The following is a 19,296-nucleotide window of genomic DNA, read 5'->3' on the forward strand; positions in this document are numbered from 1 at the left end:
AGAAACTAGGAACAAACAACTCTAGCTATCGGGATTCCTCTAGCATCTCCATCGAGAAGTTGCTGTAAGCAAACAGGGGCTGACTCGAACATGGTAAAAACCTGCCTTGAATTACAACCAATATTGGCTAAAACATCTGCACAACGGTTAGCCTCTTTGAAGGTATGACCAACAATCACGCTCGCAAAATGACTCCTCATAAAATCTTAGACATTTTAATTTTCCCTTTGTCATCTTGAGCTTCCTCATAAAATCATTCAAAAAACTCACACCCAAATTGCCTTGTTCCACGCATTTTACAATGGATTATTCAAACTGTAACAATGGAGATAAAAAGCTTGTACAAATTACAAACATACCTTAAAATGAGAACAACTCCAAAAATGTTTTTCATAGCTCTTTGTTGTTGAAGACCTACCAAGAATAATTGTGTCTCCGCATTGCCAACGCGGTTTCCATAGAAGATTCGAGCTCGTGAACACATTGTAGTTCATACTTTCTTTGCTTATGTGTTTCATGGGGGACGAAGCATAACTGATTTCATGGAGGATGTGTCTTCAATTTTTGAAAATCAAAATCAACTTAACTCTAGATAATGAATACGAACGCAGAAGACGATGTTGGTGAAATAGAAAAAGAAAAAAAGAAAGGGACGAGCCATGTCATCTGCCACGTCTACAAACCGAAACATCTGTTTGTAATAAATAGACTAAAATGACCTACGTGTTTCAATTTTAAGTCTTAAGGGATTAATTTGAACTTTTTAAAAGTTAAGACACTATAATGAATTCGGAGACAAAGTTAAAAGAAACAAAAATAAAAATATTTTCCCATTTAAAAAAATCAAACTTAGCAAGAGTGGACGACGTGTAAGTTGTCTTCCAAAATCGCCTAGTAAGTAGTAACCCATGAAATGAAGTTACCATAGAATGAAATGATGATCCCGCGCTTATTCGAAGACGGAAATTAAACTGCCACACTCTCGCAGTCTCTCTCTCATGGACCCGATCATCCTCTCCGACGAAGATGATCCCACAACACCGTTCTCTCTCCGTTCTAAGAAGCGCCGAACCGAACAACCCAACCCAAACCCTACCGTTTTCCTCATCGACGACGACCCCACTCCGCAGAAGCAGCGCGTTCCTTCCTCTACACCTTCTATCGTTCCCGATACTCCATTCTCCCCTTTATTCGATTCCGAAATTGCAATCGTCAAATGCACCAGACCTTCTGATTCTGCTCCTACGAATTTATCAGGTCAATTTTTATTTTCCTAATCTTTGTTTTTTTCAACAAAAAAACCCTAATATCATTTATTCTTAGTTATTTTTATCAATCAATGCATTTGAAATTGGAGCATTACTCATTCTTAACATGTAAATGTTTTTCGCTGAATGTTGTTCAGGAATTAGTCAAATGATATGTTTGGAATCAGATGATGAGCTGGAAAATTCTCGAATTGGGAATTGGAATGAGAATGGAGCAAGAGAGTTTTCTTCTCATGAAGAAATTGCTGGAAATTCAACATGGACTTACCATTCAACTGGTTATGGAAGTTCTCCTGGTAAATGCTTGTTCAGTGTTAACAAGTTAGACTTATTTTTAAATGCATGAAATGCTTTATTTATTTGTTTATTATGTTATTGGTAATTACAGACAGACATGTTTCGTGTGAAGATGTTACTCGAGCTGAAAATTCTGGGGACATTCCTTCAAATCCAACCTCCTCACAAGTGGTTAGTCCTCTGATGATTATTGTGTTGTTTTTATGCACACATATGTACAAGATAAGATAAGATTAGTAATAAAAAGTATCAGAGAGAAACTTAAGGTAGCACCTATTGTAGAAAAGATGATAGAGTCCCACCTCAATCGGTTGCTTTGGGTATTAGTTGAGAAGATGAAGACCTGTTAAAGCTCGGATTGAAAGAAAATATTTGGTAGAAAAAAGTCTAATAGTTAAAGGTAGAAGGAGAACAAACCCTTATGAATTATCAAGATTTAAATGATTTGTGACTGGATATTATCATGTTGTTTGACCTACGTAGCTAACTTTAAATAGAATGAACTATAAACAAGACTCTAATGTTTTCTTCTCTCTTTCATACACATATATTATTTTTATTTTCTCCCTTGCATGCTTCCTACATATTGCTCCATGCATTTCAGAAATCCCTCATTATTTCATGAGTTGTATGGTTATATAATTAGAATAATATGAGCCTGGAGCAGGAAGAGAATCCTAATGAGAAAAATATGAGCATGGAACAGGAAGAGAATCCTAATGAGAAAAGTATGAGCATGGAACAGGAAGAGAATCCTAATGAGAGAAATATGAGCATGGAGCAGGAAGAGAACGTTGACAATATGAAAAATTCCAAAGTCTCTGCAAAGAGCAGAAACAAGGCAACTGGAAAAACAAAGATGACAAAAGAAGAAAGAAGTCGTTTGATGGAAGAAAAGAAACTACTGAAGGAAGTGCGTTTCAGTGTATATTGTTTGGTGTTTATACTTTATATCACTCATGGTTTTGCTCATAATAGCTTATAGTCTTCTACAAATTTGTTTTTCAGCAAGAGAAGTTAAGAAAAGCAGCTATAAAGGCTGAAGCTGCAGAACTGAAAAAAATTGAGAAAGAAAAGCAAAAGTGGGAAAAAGGGAAGTTTGCAATGAAATATATTGTGGCAGAAATAGATGCAAAGGTAGTTGAATCAGGTTCAATTGGAGGTAGGTTATTGGTATCTGAATCCTCAACCATGTGATAATTTTCTTGTAGCTCCTTAATCATGTTTGTTTTCTCATGAAACTTATTTTATATTGCTTATCTGAATTCATGAGTAAGAGATAAGTTTGGACAAAATCTTTAACATGGCTGTCTTCTCATGAAACTTCTATTACCTTTTTTCAGGCCATTTGCTTACTAGGTTTGCTGAAAAAGGGCTTACATATCATATTACGTCAAATCCGATATCAGGGTCCATCTTATGGTCTATGAGAGTTCCAGAAAGTATTTCACAGGTAAGAAATGCCAGTAGTTATATATTCTTATCTTTATCTTTTTTGGTTTATTCCATATACTTGTTGGTTGTTTGCTTCTGTATCGTGTGTGTTCATTTATTTTTGTTGGAAGTTATAAATAAATGATTTTATTTTTTACTTTTTTTAATTGGGTTAACTGCATTGGTTTACATTTTAATTCCTTTTTGCACTTATAGATTGTAATTTATGCTGATAAGTTTCTAGAGCTAGTGGGGCCCTCTCAAACAGCTGGATTTTCTTAATTTAAGTAAATGAAGGAATTTCAACAGAATAGTGAATACCTATTTGAAACTAGAAGGAAATACAAGTAAGCAAACAAAGAAAAATGTTATGAAATATCTGCAAATTCCAGGAAATGAGAGCTCAACAGTGGCTGAAAATCACTCAAATTTTGTTGCTCCCCTCTCCCTCTCTTTCTCTCCTCCCTGGCTCCCTCCTGTTACGAACTTTATGAGCTCTTATCTTTTTCGCTCTTATATTTCAGTGTGTATCCTTATTCAACTCCTGCTCGTGTCCCTTTATTTTTTCTAGGGTACAGCAACAACCTAGCCTTTTATTTTTTCTAGGGTACAACAACAACCTAGCCTTATCCGATTCGAACTAAGTGGTTCTTCTTTCTAGGGTAAACCATCCAAAAACGAGCAGCTCAGCGATACTGCCATTAAACTTAGCATTGGGTTTCAGACTTCAAAATAAGCATAAGTGTCTTGTATCTGATTGAGCAGTCCTATACAACAATTGTAATATTTATGAGAACAGTCGAGTTTGCGTAATGGACATCAGTGTCTTGTACTTGATTTCGTATTCCTTGGAAGATATTATCAGCTTTACCCGTATATTGGACATATATTGGTTGTTTTACTTTTTTTTGTATCAGTACTTATATGCAAATATCATGCAAGTCAATTCTCACTCATATACAAACTACAGGGTTTACACCTTTTGGATATTGTTAGGATGTATAATAGTGGTTAGTTAGAGTAGTTTAAGTAGTTAAGGGTTGTTATAGAAGTTAGTTAGAGTTGTTAAAATAGTTAAGCATTGTTATAGAAGTTAGTTAGTTGAGGTTGTTATGTATAAATAGGAGAATACAATGTAGAGTTGATAACATTGAAAATTGTAACTCATTTGTGAATAGAGTACTAAATACTAACTCTATTGTTAAAGGGAAACCCTGAGGAGACCTTGCTCTCATATTAATTCCTATTTAATAAAAATTGTTCTTTCTTTGGAATCCAATTCTTGGGTTCCTAACAATTGGTCCGATATGCTGGATCTTCGAGGAGTGCTAGTGTTGTTGGAGATGGAGGCATCCCAATGGGTGAATTTACCAACTTTTATAGGGAAAGAACCCATGGGGTGGCTTGCAAGGGGTGAAAAGATTTTTGAGGTGCAATGGGCATTCATGAGGACCCGTATTTAAATTGTGCGTCATTCTCTTTAAATTTGATCCTGAGATTCAGAACAAGCTATGATAACATTGTTGTTGAAGGATTTTCAACCTTGAAGCAACAAATGGAAAGGGAGAGAAAAGGTCTCATAGAAGAAGTGAAGCAATTGGTGGAGATACTAGAGAAGAAGTAAGAAATGAGAGGACCAGATTCTTGGTGATATGAAGAAGAGTGAGGATAAGGTTGGTGATGATGGGTCATTTTCAAAGTCTTTGCTGGTGGTAGAGTCAGAAGGGGAAAACTCGCAAATCCTTCACAGTAATCTAAGCAATCTGATTCCACTACCATCGTCAATTCCTTAAGAGAGACAATGTTTCATTGCCAAAACATCAGGGTCAAAATTTGCAGATGTTGGAGAACATTGGGTTCAAGCCACCGCCTTTGCCAAAGCCTCCGGACTCCGGCCCACCAACAAGGGATTTTCTTGAGCCTAAACCACAAGATGTAAATCCAAAAGCAATATCTACCAGGTCGACGTTGACAAAATCACCTGGTAAGCGCATATTTAAGTCTCTTTGGCTTGATGCTTCTTTTAAGGAACCTGTTGGTGAAGGCAGTGTTATGAAGCTGACGCCTATTATAGAGGAAAGTGTGCAAATTCGTTATAATTAAGGTGGCTTTATTTCTGTCCGAAGTGGGGCATATAATAGTGTGCAGAATAATTGACAAGTTAGCAGCAGAGAAGAAAGTGGTGAATGGATCTTTGTACTTCCGTCATTGGGATCCAGGTGTCATCATCCTAAATAGGGATACTCTGCACAATGCTGCCAGTATGTTGAAGACTAAAGGGAAATCAATGCGCGTTATCCAAGTATTACACCTACAAGAAGAATATAGTAGTTGTCAACCTTGAGGATGAGGTTGTTTTAAGGAGGGGTGTATTGTTAAGATGTAGAATAGTGGTTAGTTAGAGTAGTTAGAGTAGTTAAAATAGTTAAGGATTGTTATAGAAGATAGTTGGTTAGTTAGTTAGATAGTTGAGGTTGTTATAGGTCTATTTGTATAAATACGAGAATACAATGTAGAGTTGATAACTTGATATCATTGAATATTGTAAATCGTTTGTGAATAGAGTACCAACTCTATTGTGAAGGGGAAATCCTTGAGGGAGAGCTTGCTCTCATGTTATTTTCTATTTCTTTAATAAAAGAGTGTTCTTTCTTTGGAATCAATTGCTGGTGACACTGTATACTTTAAATCTAACCAACGGGTATTCATAAGAGCATTGAACAGTTTTGTCTTTCTATAGTTAAACAATTACTTTACTATGTTATGAAAGATAAAAGGAAGATTAGCATGGAAAATAGGATGCCACATCACTAATGCCATGTAAGCGTGATTTCATGTAGTTAAAATGATGATAGTATAGAACTATAGGGACTTACAGAGTAATCGAACTAAATTCATTTATAAATCTTATCAAAACATTCTTTGTTTATCTTCTGTGGATGAATACTTCTGTGAGTATTCTGTTCTTTACTGATACCAAATTCATTTATTATTTGCAGCTTTCCACCGAGCGAATTGAGATTCCATATGTCTTACTAGTTTATGAGGCCGACAAATTTTGTAACCTCACCGTGAATGATTCTCTTTTTGATCAACTCAATAGCATTCGAAATCATTATCCAGCTTATACTGTTTGTTACCTCACAAACAGGTTACTTTCTTACATTAATAAAAGGTGAGTGATATATGTTTATTAGTACTTCAAATCTAGTAGGCTGTTGCAGATATTTATGCTTTGGTGCATTATACTATGTCCCTAATGTGTGTGCATGCATATCTGTGGTGTGTGTATTTGCCAATCAATCTCATATAATAACTTATTTTTATAAACCTCCTTGTCCAATAACTTTATATCCGGTTCCAATCAACCTCCCAACATAAATAGAAGGGAAAAAAGTTTGAAGTACTTAGTTTTCCTGCATTACACATGTATTTGAGTAAACGGGTTAGATTTGCCATACTCTTATACTCATAACCTGTCAAACTCAAACTGTAATAAACACATCCGACTCATCACTCATTTGCTAGACTTTCTTGAATATTATTGAATTTGTATAACTGAGGAAATTTGGAAAACCTTGTGCAATAATGCCGTAATGCAGTGCTTTTCAGCCAAAACTAAGACTACTTAGTCCCCAGTCCCGACTCTCTAGTCTCTACTACATGTATGTTTCATACAAGGCAGAGAATACATTCTGCACCCGGTTGCCATATGTGATGAAAAACACCCAAAAGTATGATGCATACTGCAAACAACTTTATTCGCGTATGCAAATCCACACATATTAGTATTTTTCTTGTGCATATAATTTTTTAAAATATCTGTCAACGATTTCTGATATTTCAGCCAACTAATTTATGATCTATAATTTTTTTCAAAATATTCTCATATTGAAACTGATTCTTATGATCTGTTAGGGAGCAGGAAAAATACAAGAACCCAGAAAACAATACTTGTTGGAGACGTCCGCCTGTTGAGGAGGTTGAGTAACTGCCTTCCATATTCAAATTACAATGAATAGGTCAAATTTTAAGTCTTTACCTTATATAGCATGTTAATCTTATTTGTTTTGAATTGTCTTGTAGGTACTAGCAAAATTAACAACTAATTTCACCAAAATACATTCCAGACTGTGTGTAGATGAAGCTGAACTAGCTGAGCATGTTGTTGGTTTGACATGCAGTCTGGCGTCTTGTCAGTTTAGGTACTTGATGCCTCTATTTTTGGAATTGAATTAGAGACCTGTCAAACTTTGATGAAGAAAATCGTTATATGCTATACATGTAAAATCAGTTATTCTAAATCTATTAAAAGGATGGGCTTTTCCCCTGTTGTCTCCCATAAGACAATAATCCGTTAAAGGGTGGGTTGAAAAGGGATGTAAATTGATGCGTCTACCAAGTCTTTGCCATGTACATTTATGTTAATATAATAAATGTACCATTTCTTTTTAAATTTTCTCTTTTTTCCATCAACTTTCATGCATTTTGTTTGTTTCTGTATATTCATATTGAAGCCCGTATTTTTTCAGTTTGCCATAACTTATTACATGTACTAAAATTGATGTCACTTTGGAAGACACAGTAAAAAATACCTAATTTTTAGCACTGTAAATTGTAAAGGCCTTCCCTATCCAGTTGTTTGATTTATCTTATCTTATTTTAATTAATATTAATATTACATCAAATTGGTTCATTTATTACTGCAGAAAGAAATTAACTAGGTTATCTGTAAATGCAAATGGATCTCTTGTTTCAAAGGACAGCGTTGACCGGAACTTAATAAAGAAATCCACATGGTGAGTGATTTTCATGTTTTTATTCATAGATTATCTTTAAATTTTGTTTTCATCAAGTTCTTATTTGTTTTAATATTATGCTTAGTATACTAGCATAACTAAGAATTAATGTTTTTTCTTCTATAATAACGTCCAACATATTATTGCTAGGAGAATTATTAGACTGCCAACATTAAATACCACAGCTACTTTTTATTCCTTTTTAATGTTTATACAGATTGAAAATGGTGTACTAATTTGCTATAACTTCCAAGATGCTAATAATTGAACAGTGTAGCTTTTGCAATACTATTTCTAAATCTTCCAAGATTGCTAATAATTTGTAGGACTTTTTTCATTATTTTGCTGTTCACAAGTCACAAATATAATTAGGAACACATCTTTTATCACCTGTATAATCGGAAAATTGAATAATATAACAATATAACTTATTGTTACTTTTGCTTGCATGACTAGGTTAAAAGCTTTGGTTGCGATCCCCAAGGTACAACCGCGATTCGCAATTGCTATTTGGAAAAAATACCCAACCATGAAGTCTCTGTTAAGTGTTTATATGGATCCAACTAAATCGGTACGTGCTGTAAGATTGCATTTGTTTGCTTTAACCTTCCTGATATGGACCACAGTTCACAGTCAAATTTTAGTTGCATTAGTTACAAATAGTTGCTGATGAAATAAGACGCAACCAGGATTATTTATTGTCTTTCTTAATGATAGAGATGCATCAGGATAAATAAGACTAATTTTTTTGGCCACAGGAGCATGAGAAGGAATTTTTACTCAAAGACTTAATGACAGAAGGTTTGATTGGTGGTGACAGAAGGTTAGGTGAGGTTTGCTCAAAGCGAGTGTACAGAATTCTAATGGCCCAAAAGGGAACCATCAGAACAGATGATGTCGAGAATGGTGCTGATTTCTTTGAGCGTTAGTCAATAGTAGATAGCTTTGTCAATGTATATTTAATCCGTGTTTAAGAAAGTGTGTCAACGTCTGGGCAATCATTTCTAAATTGTATCACATTTTGAACATAAAAAAAAATTCTCGATGATTGAATGAGGTACAAGGTAATCATCATGGATATGGCAGGGGATCTCATGGACTTTCATATTTTCGCCAACTTCCATGCAATCAATCAATCGTATATGGCATACTCCCTCCAGAATGAAATATAAGCAAAAGAGGTATGTGAAAAGTTGATCTATCACCGGATACTTCAATTTTCAGATATACTTTTTGCTTATATTTCATTCAAGAGGGAATATGGCTGAAGTAGAAATCCTCTCCATTTCATCTCTTTGTTTCTTGTCTATTACTAAGGTATTAGAACTAAAATATTGAAACTTTAGACCATGTGCATCATGGAATAAGAGTCACACTTCATGGTCCATCTTCGACCCGTAGAGACTTGATAGCTTCTCAGGATCAAGCCGAAAATCCAATGTAGAGAAGGACCTGCGAAACTGACCAAAATCGTTGCCTTCTTTTGGGTTGATCATATCAAGTATAGATGCCTGTAGGAGTGTGTAGTTTTTTATATTCTTAAGAGCATTAGGATGGCCTTCAGTTTTGGGGGATATTTTACTGCTTGAAAGAAAAACCGGAGATATAGATGCATTCAGGCTCCTTTCGCTAGTAAATATTGACGAAGTTCTGCTGCTTCCACTATTTCCTGTTTCTGGCTCTTGTCCTAGCATGTTTTGTCCTAGACCCTTCTCCTGTGAAAACGAAAGGATATCATGTTTCCAATCTCCAACCTTTCGATACAACAAATCCTCACCCTTAAATGACAACTGTGCGATAGAAGGAATTCAATTACTAGTTTTAAATTATCTTGGTGAAACGTGTAACTGACCTCCTTTGATGTTTCTGAATCTATCTTGCCTTGTTCAGCAGCTTGGTTCATTCCTGACAGGCTTAAATTGCTTGCACTTCTTTTAGATAGTTGCCCTTTTTTCAAACCTTTCCGCCTATATCATGAAAAGCAATAAACAACATATCAACTTTGGCCAATGCTACAATTGTTACATAGAAATATTGATTACAGAAGCCACAATGCAGGAAAGAAAAAACGTTTTCAATTTTAGAATGAAAGCATACCTTTTGCCTCTCTTTTTTTGAGAGCGTTCATCATCACCTTTATTGATTATTACCGGTAATTCTGAAATGTCACAAGCTAATGGACGGGATTTGAAAAACTGCAAGTAGTAAACACTTGTCAAATTGTAACTTGAAATATAAAATTGATACAGGTCTTCAACATATACTACAAATTATTGCCTATTCAAATTAGTTAATTCTTTGTAACAAAGTATAGAGATAAATTAAAAGCAAAAAGAGAAAAACTGACCTCAGTTTGAAGAGCAGAGGCAGCAGTGCCACGATGTTGGGAGTGAAGATCAAGAAGTGTAGTCAAGAGATTAAGAGCTGGCAAAGGAAAATCCTTAAAGTTTTCTTCAAAACTAGCTTTATAACGTTGTGGTGGACGAAAGCTTGTCTTTAACTTCATTTTTGTCAAGTAATCTTCTGAAGGTGAACCACATAGTTTGTATATCATATGAAGCTGTTCAATCTGTATGCATAAAGGAATTTTCATTTAAATTGATATAAAGTACACATTTCACTACAATTTTTTCCATCATGAAGTCCAAATTAAGGTTTACCTCTGTCCTCCCAGGCATAATTGGTCTTCCAACAAACATTTCAGCCAACAAACAGCCTACACTCCATATATCAATGCTATAATCATAATCAGTTGAACCTAAAAGAAGTTCAGGAGCTCTATACCAAAGTGTCACAACTCTATTTGTAAGAGGTCCTTTAGGTTTTATTTTTAAAGAATTTGCAAGCCCAAAATCAGCAATTTTTAACACCCCTTCTTTATCTATTAACAAGTTTGAAGCTTTAATATCTCTGTGCATGACTCCTCTCTCATGACAATATTGAAGTCCCAAAAGCAGTTGTTCCATGTAACACTTGATCTGTACAAAATACAACCAAACTACACTATTATCATATTATCAGTGTTGAACTAAATATTAAATATGTAGGCACTTTATATTTGAATTGATGAATCAAACCGAAACAAAAAAAATGGAGCAGAATGCAACATAAACTCCATTATCTTATTTGAGTATTTTAATTTGTATATATCTCAAATTGGATGAAATAAAAATGAAAAATTCGGTGAAATCACGTGAAATAGATTCTATTTCGATTCATTCCATGTGAACATAGCTTTAAAAACTATATATATTTTTAAACTATGTATATTTTCAAGTTTAACATTTTTTGAAACTGTCTACATTTATCATTAGTATATTTTTAAAATTTTAAAAATATTATAAAAATATAAAATATATTTAAAGAATTTGTGTAATAAATAAAAAAAAAAATTTAACGAAAAATCCTTCCGTTACTTTTTTTTAAAAGTTCTCTCATCCCTTTTCTTTCTTGTTTTTGTTAGAAAGTGAAGAATTGAGTGAAAATAATAGAAGAATTTAAATAGAGAAAGATTTCAAATTTTATTTTTATTTAAAAACCAATTTTTTTTTTAATTTGGAGAATTAAAAAATTGTATTGAATTCATAGATTTGGAAAGATTAGAAAAATTTTATTGAAATAGGGGTTTGAAGGATTACTGAGTGGTTCCAAAAAATTAAAAATATGTTAATAAAAAAAATTAAAAAAAATATTACTCTATACAAAATCACTTTTTTAAAAAATGTTTAAAATTATTTATTTTTTTCAAAACTCTTCATTCCCTTCCTCTTCAAATTTCCAAACAAAGTCTAAAACATAAATTATACTAACGGTCATTTTTGTAATAGAAAATACCTCAACATAGTTTATCGAATGAATCAACAATTCATTTTAGTAGTTAGACTAATCCAACAATGCAATTATAGTTGAAATTTGGTTGAAAAAACCTTTAAAAAGTCTACATACGAGCCAACTTTGGCCTTTGATGATCAACTCATATACGAGCCTATAACTTTTGGAAGCATATGAGAAACCATTTTTTCCCAAACATCAAAATCACAAAAGAAAATCTAACCTGTGATTCAGTGAGTCTCTCCGTAGGGCGTGAGATAACCCTAGTAAGGTCACATTGCATGTATTCAAAGACTAAATAAAGACTATATTGCATCCTTGATGTTGCTAGTCCTTCAAGTTTGATAACATTGGGATGATCCAATGTCTGCAGTATCATAATCTCCCTTGCCATAAACTTGATGCTTTCAGAATCAGAAGTGTCAAATCTTACCTTCTTCAAAGCAACTATCTTTCCACTCTCCTTATCTCTAGCTTTATATACATTGCTATATGTTCCACGTCCTACCTACAAAATAACCAAATCAAAATAACATAACATATAAAAAATGTTCAGTGTCTCATGTCTCTGCACAGCTATCAACTGAACTGATTTAACGGAATAAAAAATAGTTAGTGTAGTTACTATAAATTATAATTACTTACCTTTCCTAGTTTTTCATAGGAATCAGCAGTCTTGCGAATCAAGGTAGCTAAAACGTTTTGGGAGATATTATCGACTAGCCATTTGGGCCACTCATCTTCTTCCACTTTAACATCATAGATTGCATTCATCTTTTTCTTCTTTTCCTCCTCAGACTTATCATCGTTGATATCTCTAGCTACATCATTTATCTTATCATCAACCCTTTCTCCCTCTCCTGCTCCAGAATTAGTACTAGTATTAGTATTCACAATCACAACTCTCTTCTTAGGCTTTACTTGGACGTGTTTGGATGGATGATTCTTGTTATGGATGATAGGTTTGAATGCATACTGATCTTTGAACTTGTCAACATGTCGGGTCCGGTTTCGGTTTCGAGGGGGGGTGTAGGTGCTATTGACACATCCCATGATATGTTTGGGAAGGAAAGAATGAAGTTGAAAGCATATTCTGGTGTTAGATATATATAAGATGAATTAATATTAAAAAAAGGAAACAGGTGGAAGAAGATATATAGATAAGGTGAAAAGGAAGGTGCATGGAAGTTTCGTTTCCAGATAGTTGCCGGCATGATTGAGAATGGAGATGTTTTGTTTTGGAATTATGAGAAAGGATCATTTCAATAACTTAGCTATCTCCGTCTATGGCGATTAAGTATGAAACTAACAACTATGTTCTTAACGAATCCCTCATACATTCACACCTCACCATACTGCCATAAATAGATAAACTCGTTCATTCTATTTTTTTCCTTTTACCAATTTAATTAATTTTCTACTCATCCTTTCACTGCACTCTGCATTAGATATGGGTGAGTATTCAAAATAACATCCGTAGAGTAAATTCATTTTACATAGTGCACCTATTTCTTCCTTTTACTCCTTCATAATCATGTCATATTCTATAGCCAAGCTTCAATCTATTTCCAATGCAAACAGATACTAATTTGCAGATTATTTTTTAACTTGAATGAATAATAAAATCATCACGTTTTTTACAATTCCATATAATAAACGCCGGTCAAACATTACACTCCTTTTTGTACCTTTCAATATTTGGGTAAGAATTCTTTCATATATTAAATTTAGCTTATATTAAAGTCAAGTTTCACCAAAAATAGGAACAAACAATTTGAAGTACAATATATAATAGAATACATAGTTCTATATACTGGAAAATAAGATTTACAAGATGTTGATATATTAAAGATTGTAATTTCAATGCTGAAAATAATCTTACTTAAATAAAATATATTACACTATGTTTAATGAATCTCGGAGTAATATTATAAATTGTTATTTCCAGTTGAATATTTAGAACAAAAAAAGGTTATTGTAAAACTTGAACATTGAATTTTTTTTAGTTTATGAATATAAATAGCCTTCCACTTTGCATCAACAATACAAGGGTGAAAGATTAGAAACAATAGCCTGATGATCATATTTATAAATTAACTCATGAGTACTTGACACCAACTATATGGCAAAGCAACCGAATTGAAAATAATTAGTATATCAGAACTAATTCAAGATCATTCAAGAGCAAAATGCAAGTCCCCAAACTATGATTTTAACACTTGGAAACTCGGTATTTTCTCCCTCGTTTCTTTCTTATCATTTTCACCCTGGTCTTTAGACTCTCTACAACAAGTGATTCTATTAAGTAACAAAAAAAGTTCTTATCTTTTCTTTTCTACTAGTGTGTTTGGATTGGAGTTGGAAAAGGGGAGACACATGCTGAGTTCACAACAACTTATTTAGAAGTACATTCTAATGTGCCTCACTTATAAACCAAACACGCACTAACTTACATCTAAGCTCCTATTTAACAAATTCACCAATACTAACACCATCTCCGCCAATGCGTTTCTTTGCTGGCATGCCAAGATCGAAAGGTCCCAAAGAGTCATTCTGCATTAACATAATAGATTAGTTCAACAAAAAATCAAGAAAAAACAAAACAAACACTGAAGTGCTTTAAAATAATATTAGATACCCAGTTGATGCCTGTTAACCCAAGACTTCTTTCATCATCAAACAAACGTGAAGAAAGCATCGAATCTGTTTGAGTCTTCTGAGACGAGGGATTTTGTGAAAGTCCAACTTGATCATTAACCTTTATAAAAACACATAAGAGACAAAGTGCAGTTTAATGAATAATAATGGATAAAAAAACACTTCTATTGAACTTATAGACTACACATAGAAACATAATCTCAACCTCACAACAATTTGAATTCTGATTTCTATCAAAATGCAACATTAGAAGTTGTTCTATTAGCTTAGCAGTGCATTTAATTTGAAACTTTAAGCATCCTATTCTCAGGAGCTCTGCCATTACGGAGAGTTCAAAGAGCAGATAAAAACCAATTATATGTTGTCTTCTTATAAACATTTATCTTTTTCAAACCTAAGTTGAAGACCAAAACATTTGGATGTAAAACAAAAAGGTCGCTTTTCCTCATCAAATGCAATTTGGAGGTGCAGAGGTTGGTTTATAAATCTTAGATCTTGTTATTTCAAAATCAATTATTCCATTGAAAAAAAAGAAGTAACTAAAAAGAAACAATAAAAGAACCTGGTCAGTAAGAATAGATTTCGATTAAGACTGTTAGCAACTGACCTTGTCTGTACATGGAAGCTTGAATAAGTTTGAAGATGCATCCTGACCACGGGCTGCAGAATAAACTGTTTCTGTTGCACTAGCAGTTTGCACATCTGCTAGGGGAGATAACTTCTTAAGAGCAAATGCATGACATGTTTCTTCAGCATCCAATATTGAGGTGCGCAAGGCTCCAGCAGATTGTGTTGAAACAGGAGGAGGATTAATTCTGCAGTTGATAAAAGCATCCAATGAATCTGATATTAAATGACCTGTTTGACTGGTAGCATTGCTGCCAAATAATTTTGAATCAAACTTTCCAAGTAATGATGCTTCGGACAGGAGGCCACCAATGCTTATATTGTCTAGACAATCAACCCATTGCAATGATGTTTGTTGAAGGCTGCAACCTTCTTTTGGCTCATTATCCTAGTTAGAAAGAAAGCAATCATGATTAGAAACAAAATGAGCATTACTAGAAAACAAACATTTTTATGGAATGCATTGGAATTGAGTTTTTTTATTATGATAACACATGCATCATTTTAACTGATAGAGGACATTAAGAATTCATTTTGAAATTCAGGACCAGCCACCAACTGATTTCTCTAACATGTAATACAGTATTATAAAAAAAACTAATAAGAATTTTATTAATGCAAATAAAAAAACAGGTATTTATAAGTTTAAGCTATCCATGTGCTAATTAACTAAACTTTTAATTTTTCTTGTAAACGTCCATATAATATATGCCAAAAAATTTCATATAATTATGTTGGTTAAAGAGTAAATAATCACCAAAACCATTTTAACATTCATCAATCTACACATCTAAAACTAAGGGGGGTTTACTTCCTAAAAATGTTTTCAAAATATGTAAATTTTCATTTCAACAGCCAATTGTAGGTCTTGAGTAACAGTGGCATCTTCAGAAACTGTGAAAAGAACTTTTCAACATTTACAAAATTTGAAAATAATACTGATTTTGTTTTCTGAAATTCACTGTAGAACAGCTGGACAAAGGCAAACATGTTTTTACAGTTTACGCACATTTTTTTTATTTCAGGATTGCAAACTGGAAGGATAAAAGTACATGGAGCCTAATATTTGTATAAACCAAATCCACCAGCAACACCATGTGTTTTCAAACAAAATCTGTGTTTTTTAATTCAATGCAATGAACCCATGTTTGTATTATTGCAACACACAACAAAAATATCTAAGAAACAGTATACCTGAGGATCAGTAGATTCCTTGTTCATATGCTGAGCCTCAATTTCACTTGTTACATTGCCCATGTCAGTTGTTTTGTATTCTGCAGTTGCCTCAATCTTGTCCCGCTCATCGCATAAAGTCTTTAAATTAGCAACGCGACCTGTGGCTGTTTCTCGTGACTGTACGCCAAACACACAGGGAACCAGCATGGAGGATATACCCAATGATGTAGGTTCATGTATATTAAACCAACCATACCTTTAAAAGAGAGAAAGAGTTAACTTACAATACAAACTAACAAATTTCAACGTAGAAAAAAATATATTATCATAGAAAATGATTGGCTATCATACTTCAACCGGAAAATTGAGGGGTTTCCAACAGCAGCATAGACAGCTGTGGCTGTAGTGTCACTATCATTAATCGTCCACCTTCTGCATTCAGATAGATTTCCCATTCTGTCGTAAGGAAATAGCATGGGCTCCCCTTTGGCTGTACTTGAACTTCCCCACTTCTTTTCAATGTGTCTTAGAACTGAAGAAATTTTCTTTCTACCACTTAGCGTAAGTTCTAAGTATGGATTATGCCCGTCCTGAAAAGAAAAAAAAAACAATTAAGCATCCAGACTTAATACATGCAGACTAGGACATTGTAAAGTATATAAATTTGTGCAAATGTTTCATATGCCACCATGTAACCTTTTCAAGTCCCGTTCGAATTTCTTCATTTGCTGGAAAAAGCTGCAATTTGATTTTTGCAGAAGAAGTGAGTGTTCGTCTTGGATGAAGATCAACTTCAGGAGCTTCTCTCAATTTCACATGAAATGTATCTTCAGTAGGATGCTCTGCGCACAATCCCCCAGATTCCTTAACTGGAAAATGCTGATTCTCTTTGTCAGACAACAATTCCTCACTGCAACCTATAGAGAAAAGGGTGTAAGTTTAACTATATTAAATAAAATGTATCTAATAAAGGAAAGTGAATCTTTGTATATGTTTCAAAAGTAGTGTCGCCACATTCATTAAAAAAACATTTCTTTAACAAACACACCGCTAGCAGACTAATTGAACCTACATAAACTCAATCTTCGCTAAATTATTTCATACAAAACAAATAAAGTACAACAAGAGGGAGGATAAAATGAAACCAAACAATTATTAAAATCAACACAAACAGTAGATTGGTAAAAACTAGACACCTCTTGCTTTGTGATCCAATTTATTTGCTTTCTTGGAAGAATTTTTCACTCCAGTGGATCTTGTTTTTAGACCGGATTTTCCAGAAGCCTTAACAGCTTTGCTTTCTTTCGACCTCCCTGCTTTCATGATAGATCAACCTTCCTGAGAGTTAGTGATAAAAAGATCTCGGTTAGTATGGCTCTTAACAAAGAACAAATGACCAGAAAAAAAAAGCACAAAAGCAACAAATTAGAAGAACATTTAAAGACAACTGTGTAATTAAAATTGGCTGGCAGAAAAGTAATCAAATAAAAAATCATTCATGTTCACTTTCAGTACCTACAGTATAACATCAAAATAACAAACTAGCAAAAGGGTCCAGACAGAGTTTCAGATTATTATGTAGAGTCAATTGCCAGCTCTCAAGAACTTACAGAGGCACCAATATACAAATTCAACAAGCGAAAATTGCTCTACACCCACCTTAAATTTGTTTAAATAACACACACACTCATTCAGTCTTTGAAACAAACACTCTGACTCTCTTTCCCTTATTTGTTTAATCACGCGACACTCACCACCTCGAGAGTCAACAAGCTAATAACTAAACAAATAAGGGAGGTAGATATTTCTATAAAAATGTTAAACATGTTTTTCATTTAAGCAAACCTCGACGAAATCGAGTAGAATTTAGAATTCCCCTTGATAAGAATTACGCATTAGCTACAAATTATTACGACAGATTGAAAATTAGCAAATTCTCCTAAACTAGTAACTAACCCCCTTTCCTTCTATACTTAAATAAAATTGTACATAAAAATAAATAATAATATTTAATTTTTCACCCTAAAATTTACACAATTATCGAATATATCAAACTTCACATAAGAGAATACAAAATCACAATGGAGGCAGATCTAATAGTCAATCCCACAGTACAAATCGTGATATGAATCACAATCATATAACCAAAAAAAATCCAGCACTAGCATCGTAAATCACCAACCACAAACCCTAATTTGACTATAGCGACCTGATTCAAATTACGAGAGCATCGAAATTCAAATTCAACTCAAGTGATGAAGCTACATCAAGAACAAATAATCGACACGAAAGCTATTGATAGACTGAAGAACAGGTGAACATTTATGAAACTCATATTCACGCCATGGAAATCGAAATCAGGTATAGTTATCGAGTAATTAAGGAATAAAGAACGATTAAAAATGAAATTAAAGGAACCAAGTGGAATTGAAGAAGTTGAGTTGGTTAGAGATTGGAACCTTGGAGAAGCTGAAACGGAGGAGGTAGTGAAATCGAATGGCGGAGGAAGAGGAAGAGGAGAGGATGGGGAAGGAAAGAGAGAAACAATGTGCGCGCGGGAAGAAATTAATGTGAAATTTTGTAATGAATAAATAAAGTGGGAAAGAGAAAATGAAAATAAAAGGACCCATCTAATTTTCAAGGCCAGCGTGGCGGTGGCGGTAACCGCTTCGTTCCCCGGTTTTACTTTCGTATGCGGTACGATTTCTTTTAGTTTCATAGGCCTTCGTGGGTTTGGGTTTGGGCTTCATTCAAACTAAAGCCGGGCTCTTTGAGTACATTAAAAGAGATTTGTTAATGCACCCCATAACCTTCTAGCGCACCGTGCGAAAATATTATAATGTTTTTAGATTTTTTTAGATGTATCTCTGGACGCACTAAATTTCAGTTGAAACATAATTTATTCTAGAAATGTATATGTGCAACACCTTCCTTCAAAGGTATAATTTTGGAAACTTGCGAGGCAGAAGCAGAAAAACAGAATGAAAAACAGTAACTTGACAAAATGAAAATATCATTTATATGATAAAATGAGCAATACATAAGGGATTTTAACATAAATCAAACATTAAACTTCAATATCCAGGTGCATGTTGTAAGATCTTAATAATATCATCAATCGATCTCGAAACAGTCACATACAGTTCGATTGGAACTTTTGATTCTAAACGGAAAAAGGTTCTCCACATAACCCTTAAATCAACGGT

At 33.8% G+C, this 19,296-nt stretch overlaps 3 protein-coding genes across 5 annotated transcripts; 1 reads left to right on the forward strand and 2 right to left on the reverse strand.

Annotated features, from left to right (window-relative positions):
- The first annotated feature begins 863 nt into the window (after positions 1-863).
- On the forward strand, positions 864-8,851 carry LOC131662016 (crossover junction endonuclease EME1B-like). 3 transcript variants are annotated; one of them, XM_058931686.1, is made up of 12 exons: positions 864-1,257; positions 1,406-1,564; positions 1,657-1,736; positions 2,212-2,478; positions 2,574-2,727; positions 2,909-3,018; positions 5,999-6,174; positions 6,918-6,981; positions 7,086-7,204; positions 7,709-7,798; positions 8,255-8,369; positions 8,557-8,851. In XM_058931686.1, exons 1-12 carry the CDS (start codon positions 999-1,001, stop codon positions 8,725-8,727), a joined length of 1,764 nt encoding a protein of 587 aa, XP_058787669.1. In that variant the 5' UTR covers positions 864-998; the 3' UTR covers positions 8,728-8,851. The 3 variants fall into 3 exon arrangements, with proteins under 3 accessions (XP_058787669.1, XP_058787670.1, XP_058787671.1); XM_058931687.1 differs by having other exon boundaries at positions 2,233-2,478; XM_058931688.1 differs by having other exon boundaries at positions 2,272-2,478.
- A 148-nt stretch (positions 8,852-8,999) lies between these two features.
- On the reverse strand, positions 9,000-13,145 carry LOC131662015 (probable serine/threonine-protein kinase At1g54610). Its single transcript, XM_058931685.1, has 7 exons — positions 12,275-13,145; positions 11,853-12,137; positions 10,459-10,776; positions 10,146-10,367; positions 9,896-9,993; positions 9,651-9,765; positions 9,000-9,513 (listed from the first exon to the last, which is right to left on the reverse strand). Exons 1-7 carry the CDS (start codon positions 12,680-12,682, stop codon positions 9,169-9,171), a joined length of 1,791 nt encoding a protein of 596 aa, XP_058787668.1. The 5' UTR covers positions 12,683-13,145; the 3' UTR covers positions 9,000-9,168.
- Positions 13,146-13,752: 607 nt separating this feature from the next.
- LOC131656176 (TSL-kinase interacting protein 1-like) lies at positions 13,753-18,700 on the reverse strand. The gene is made up of 8 exons (XM_058925935.1): positions 18,550-18,700; positions 17,287-17,428; positions 16,787-17,007; positions 16,442-16,680; positions 16,109-16,346; positions 14,895-15,302; positions 14,268-14,387; positions 13,753-14,182 (listed from the first exon to the last, which is right to left on the reverse strand). The coding sequence occupies exons 2-8, from the start codon at positions 17,411-17,413 to the stop codon at positions 14,093-14,095; spliced, it is 1,443 nt and encodes a 480-aa protein (XP_058781918.1). The 5' UTR covers positions 17,414-17,428; positions 18,550-18,700; the 3' UTR covers positions 13,753-14,092.
- Positions 18,701-19,296: the final 596 nt, after the last annotated feature.

This window comes from Vicia villosa, linkage group LG3 (genome assembly GCF_029867415.1).
Source record: "Vicia villosa cultivar HV-30 ecotype Madison, WI linkage group LG3, Vvil1.0, whole genome shotgun sequence".
Classification (NCBI taxonomy): Eukaryota; Viridiplantae; Streptophyta; class Magnoliopsida; order Fabales; family Fabaceae; genus Vicia; species Vicia villosa.

Bases quoted from the DNA above. Each gene is read 5' to 3' on its own strand.
- LOC131662015 (XM_058931685.1), bottom strand. From the start codon at position 12,682: ATGGGATGTGTCAATAGCACCTACACCCCCCCTCGAAACCGAAACCGG. The intron at 9,994-10,145 runs GTCAGTTTTTCT...TACTACTTGCAG, and splicing joins CCTCTGCTCTTCAAACTGAG to TTTTTCAAATCCCGTCCATT. The intron at 9,766-9,895 runs GTATGCTTTCAT...TTCATGATATAG, and splicing joins CAAAAAAAGAGAGGCAAAAG to GCGGAAAGGTTTGAAAAAAG.
- LOC131656176 (XM_058925935.1), bottom strand. From the start codon at position 17,413: ATGAAAGCAGGGAGGTCGAAAGAAAGCAAAGCTGTTAAGGCTTCTGGA. The intron at 15,303-16,108 runs GTATACTGTTTC...CTTTCTAACTAG, and splicing joins AGGAATCTACTGATCCTCAG to GATAATGAGCCAAAAGAAGG. The intron at 14,183-14,267 runs GTATCTAATATT...ATGTTAATGCAG, and splicing joins GGTTAACAGGCATCAACTGG to AATGACTCTTTGGGACCTTT.
- LOC131662016 (XM_058931686.1), top strand. From the start codon at position 999: ATGGACCCGATCATCCTCTCCGACGAAGATGATCCCACAACACCGTTC. The intron at 1,258-1,405 runs GTCAATTTTTAT...AATGTTGTTCAG, and splicing joins TGCTCCTACGAATTTATCAG to GAATTAGTCAAATGATATGT. The intron at 3,019-5,998 runs GTAAGAAATGCC...TATTATTTGCAG, and splicing joins TTCCAGAAAGTATTTCACAG to CTTTCCACCGAGCGAATTGA.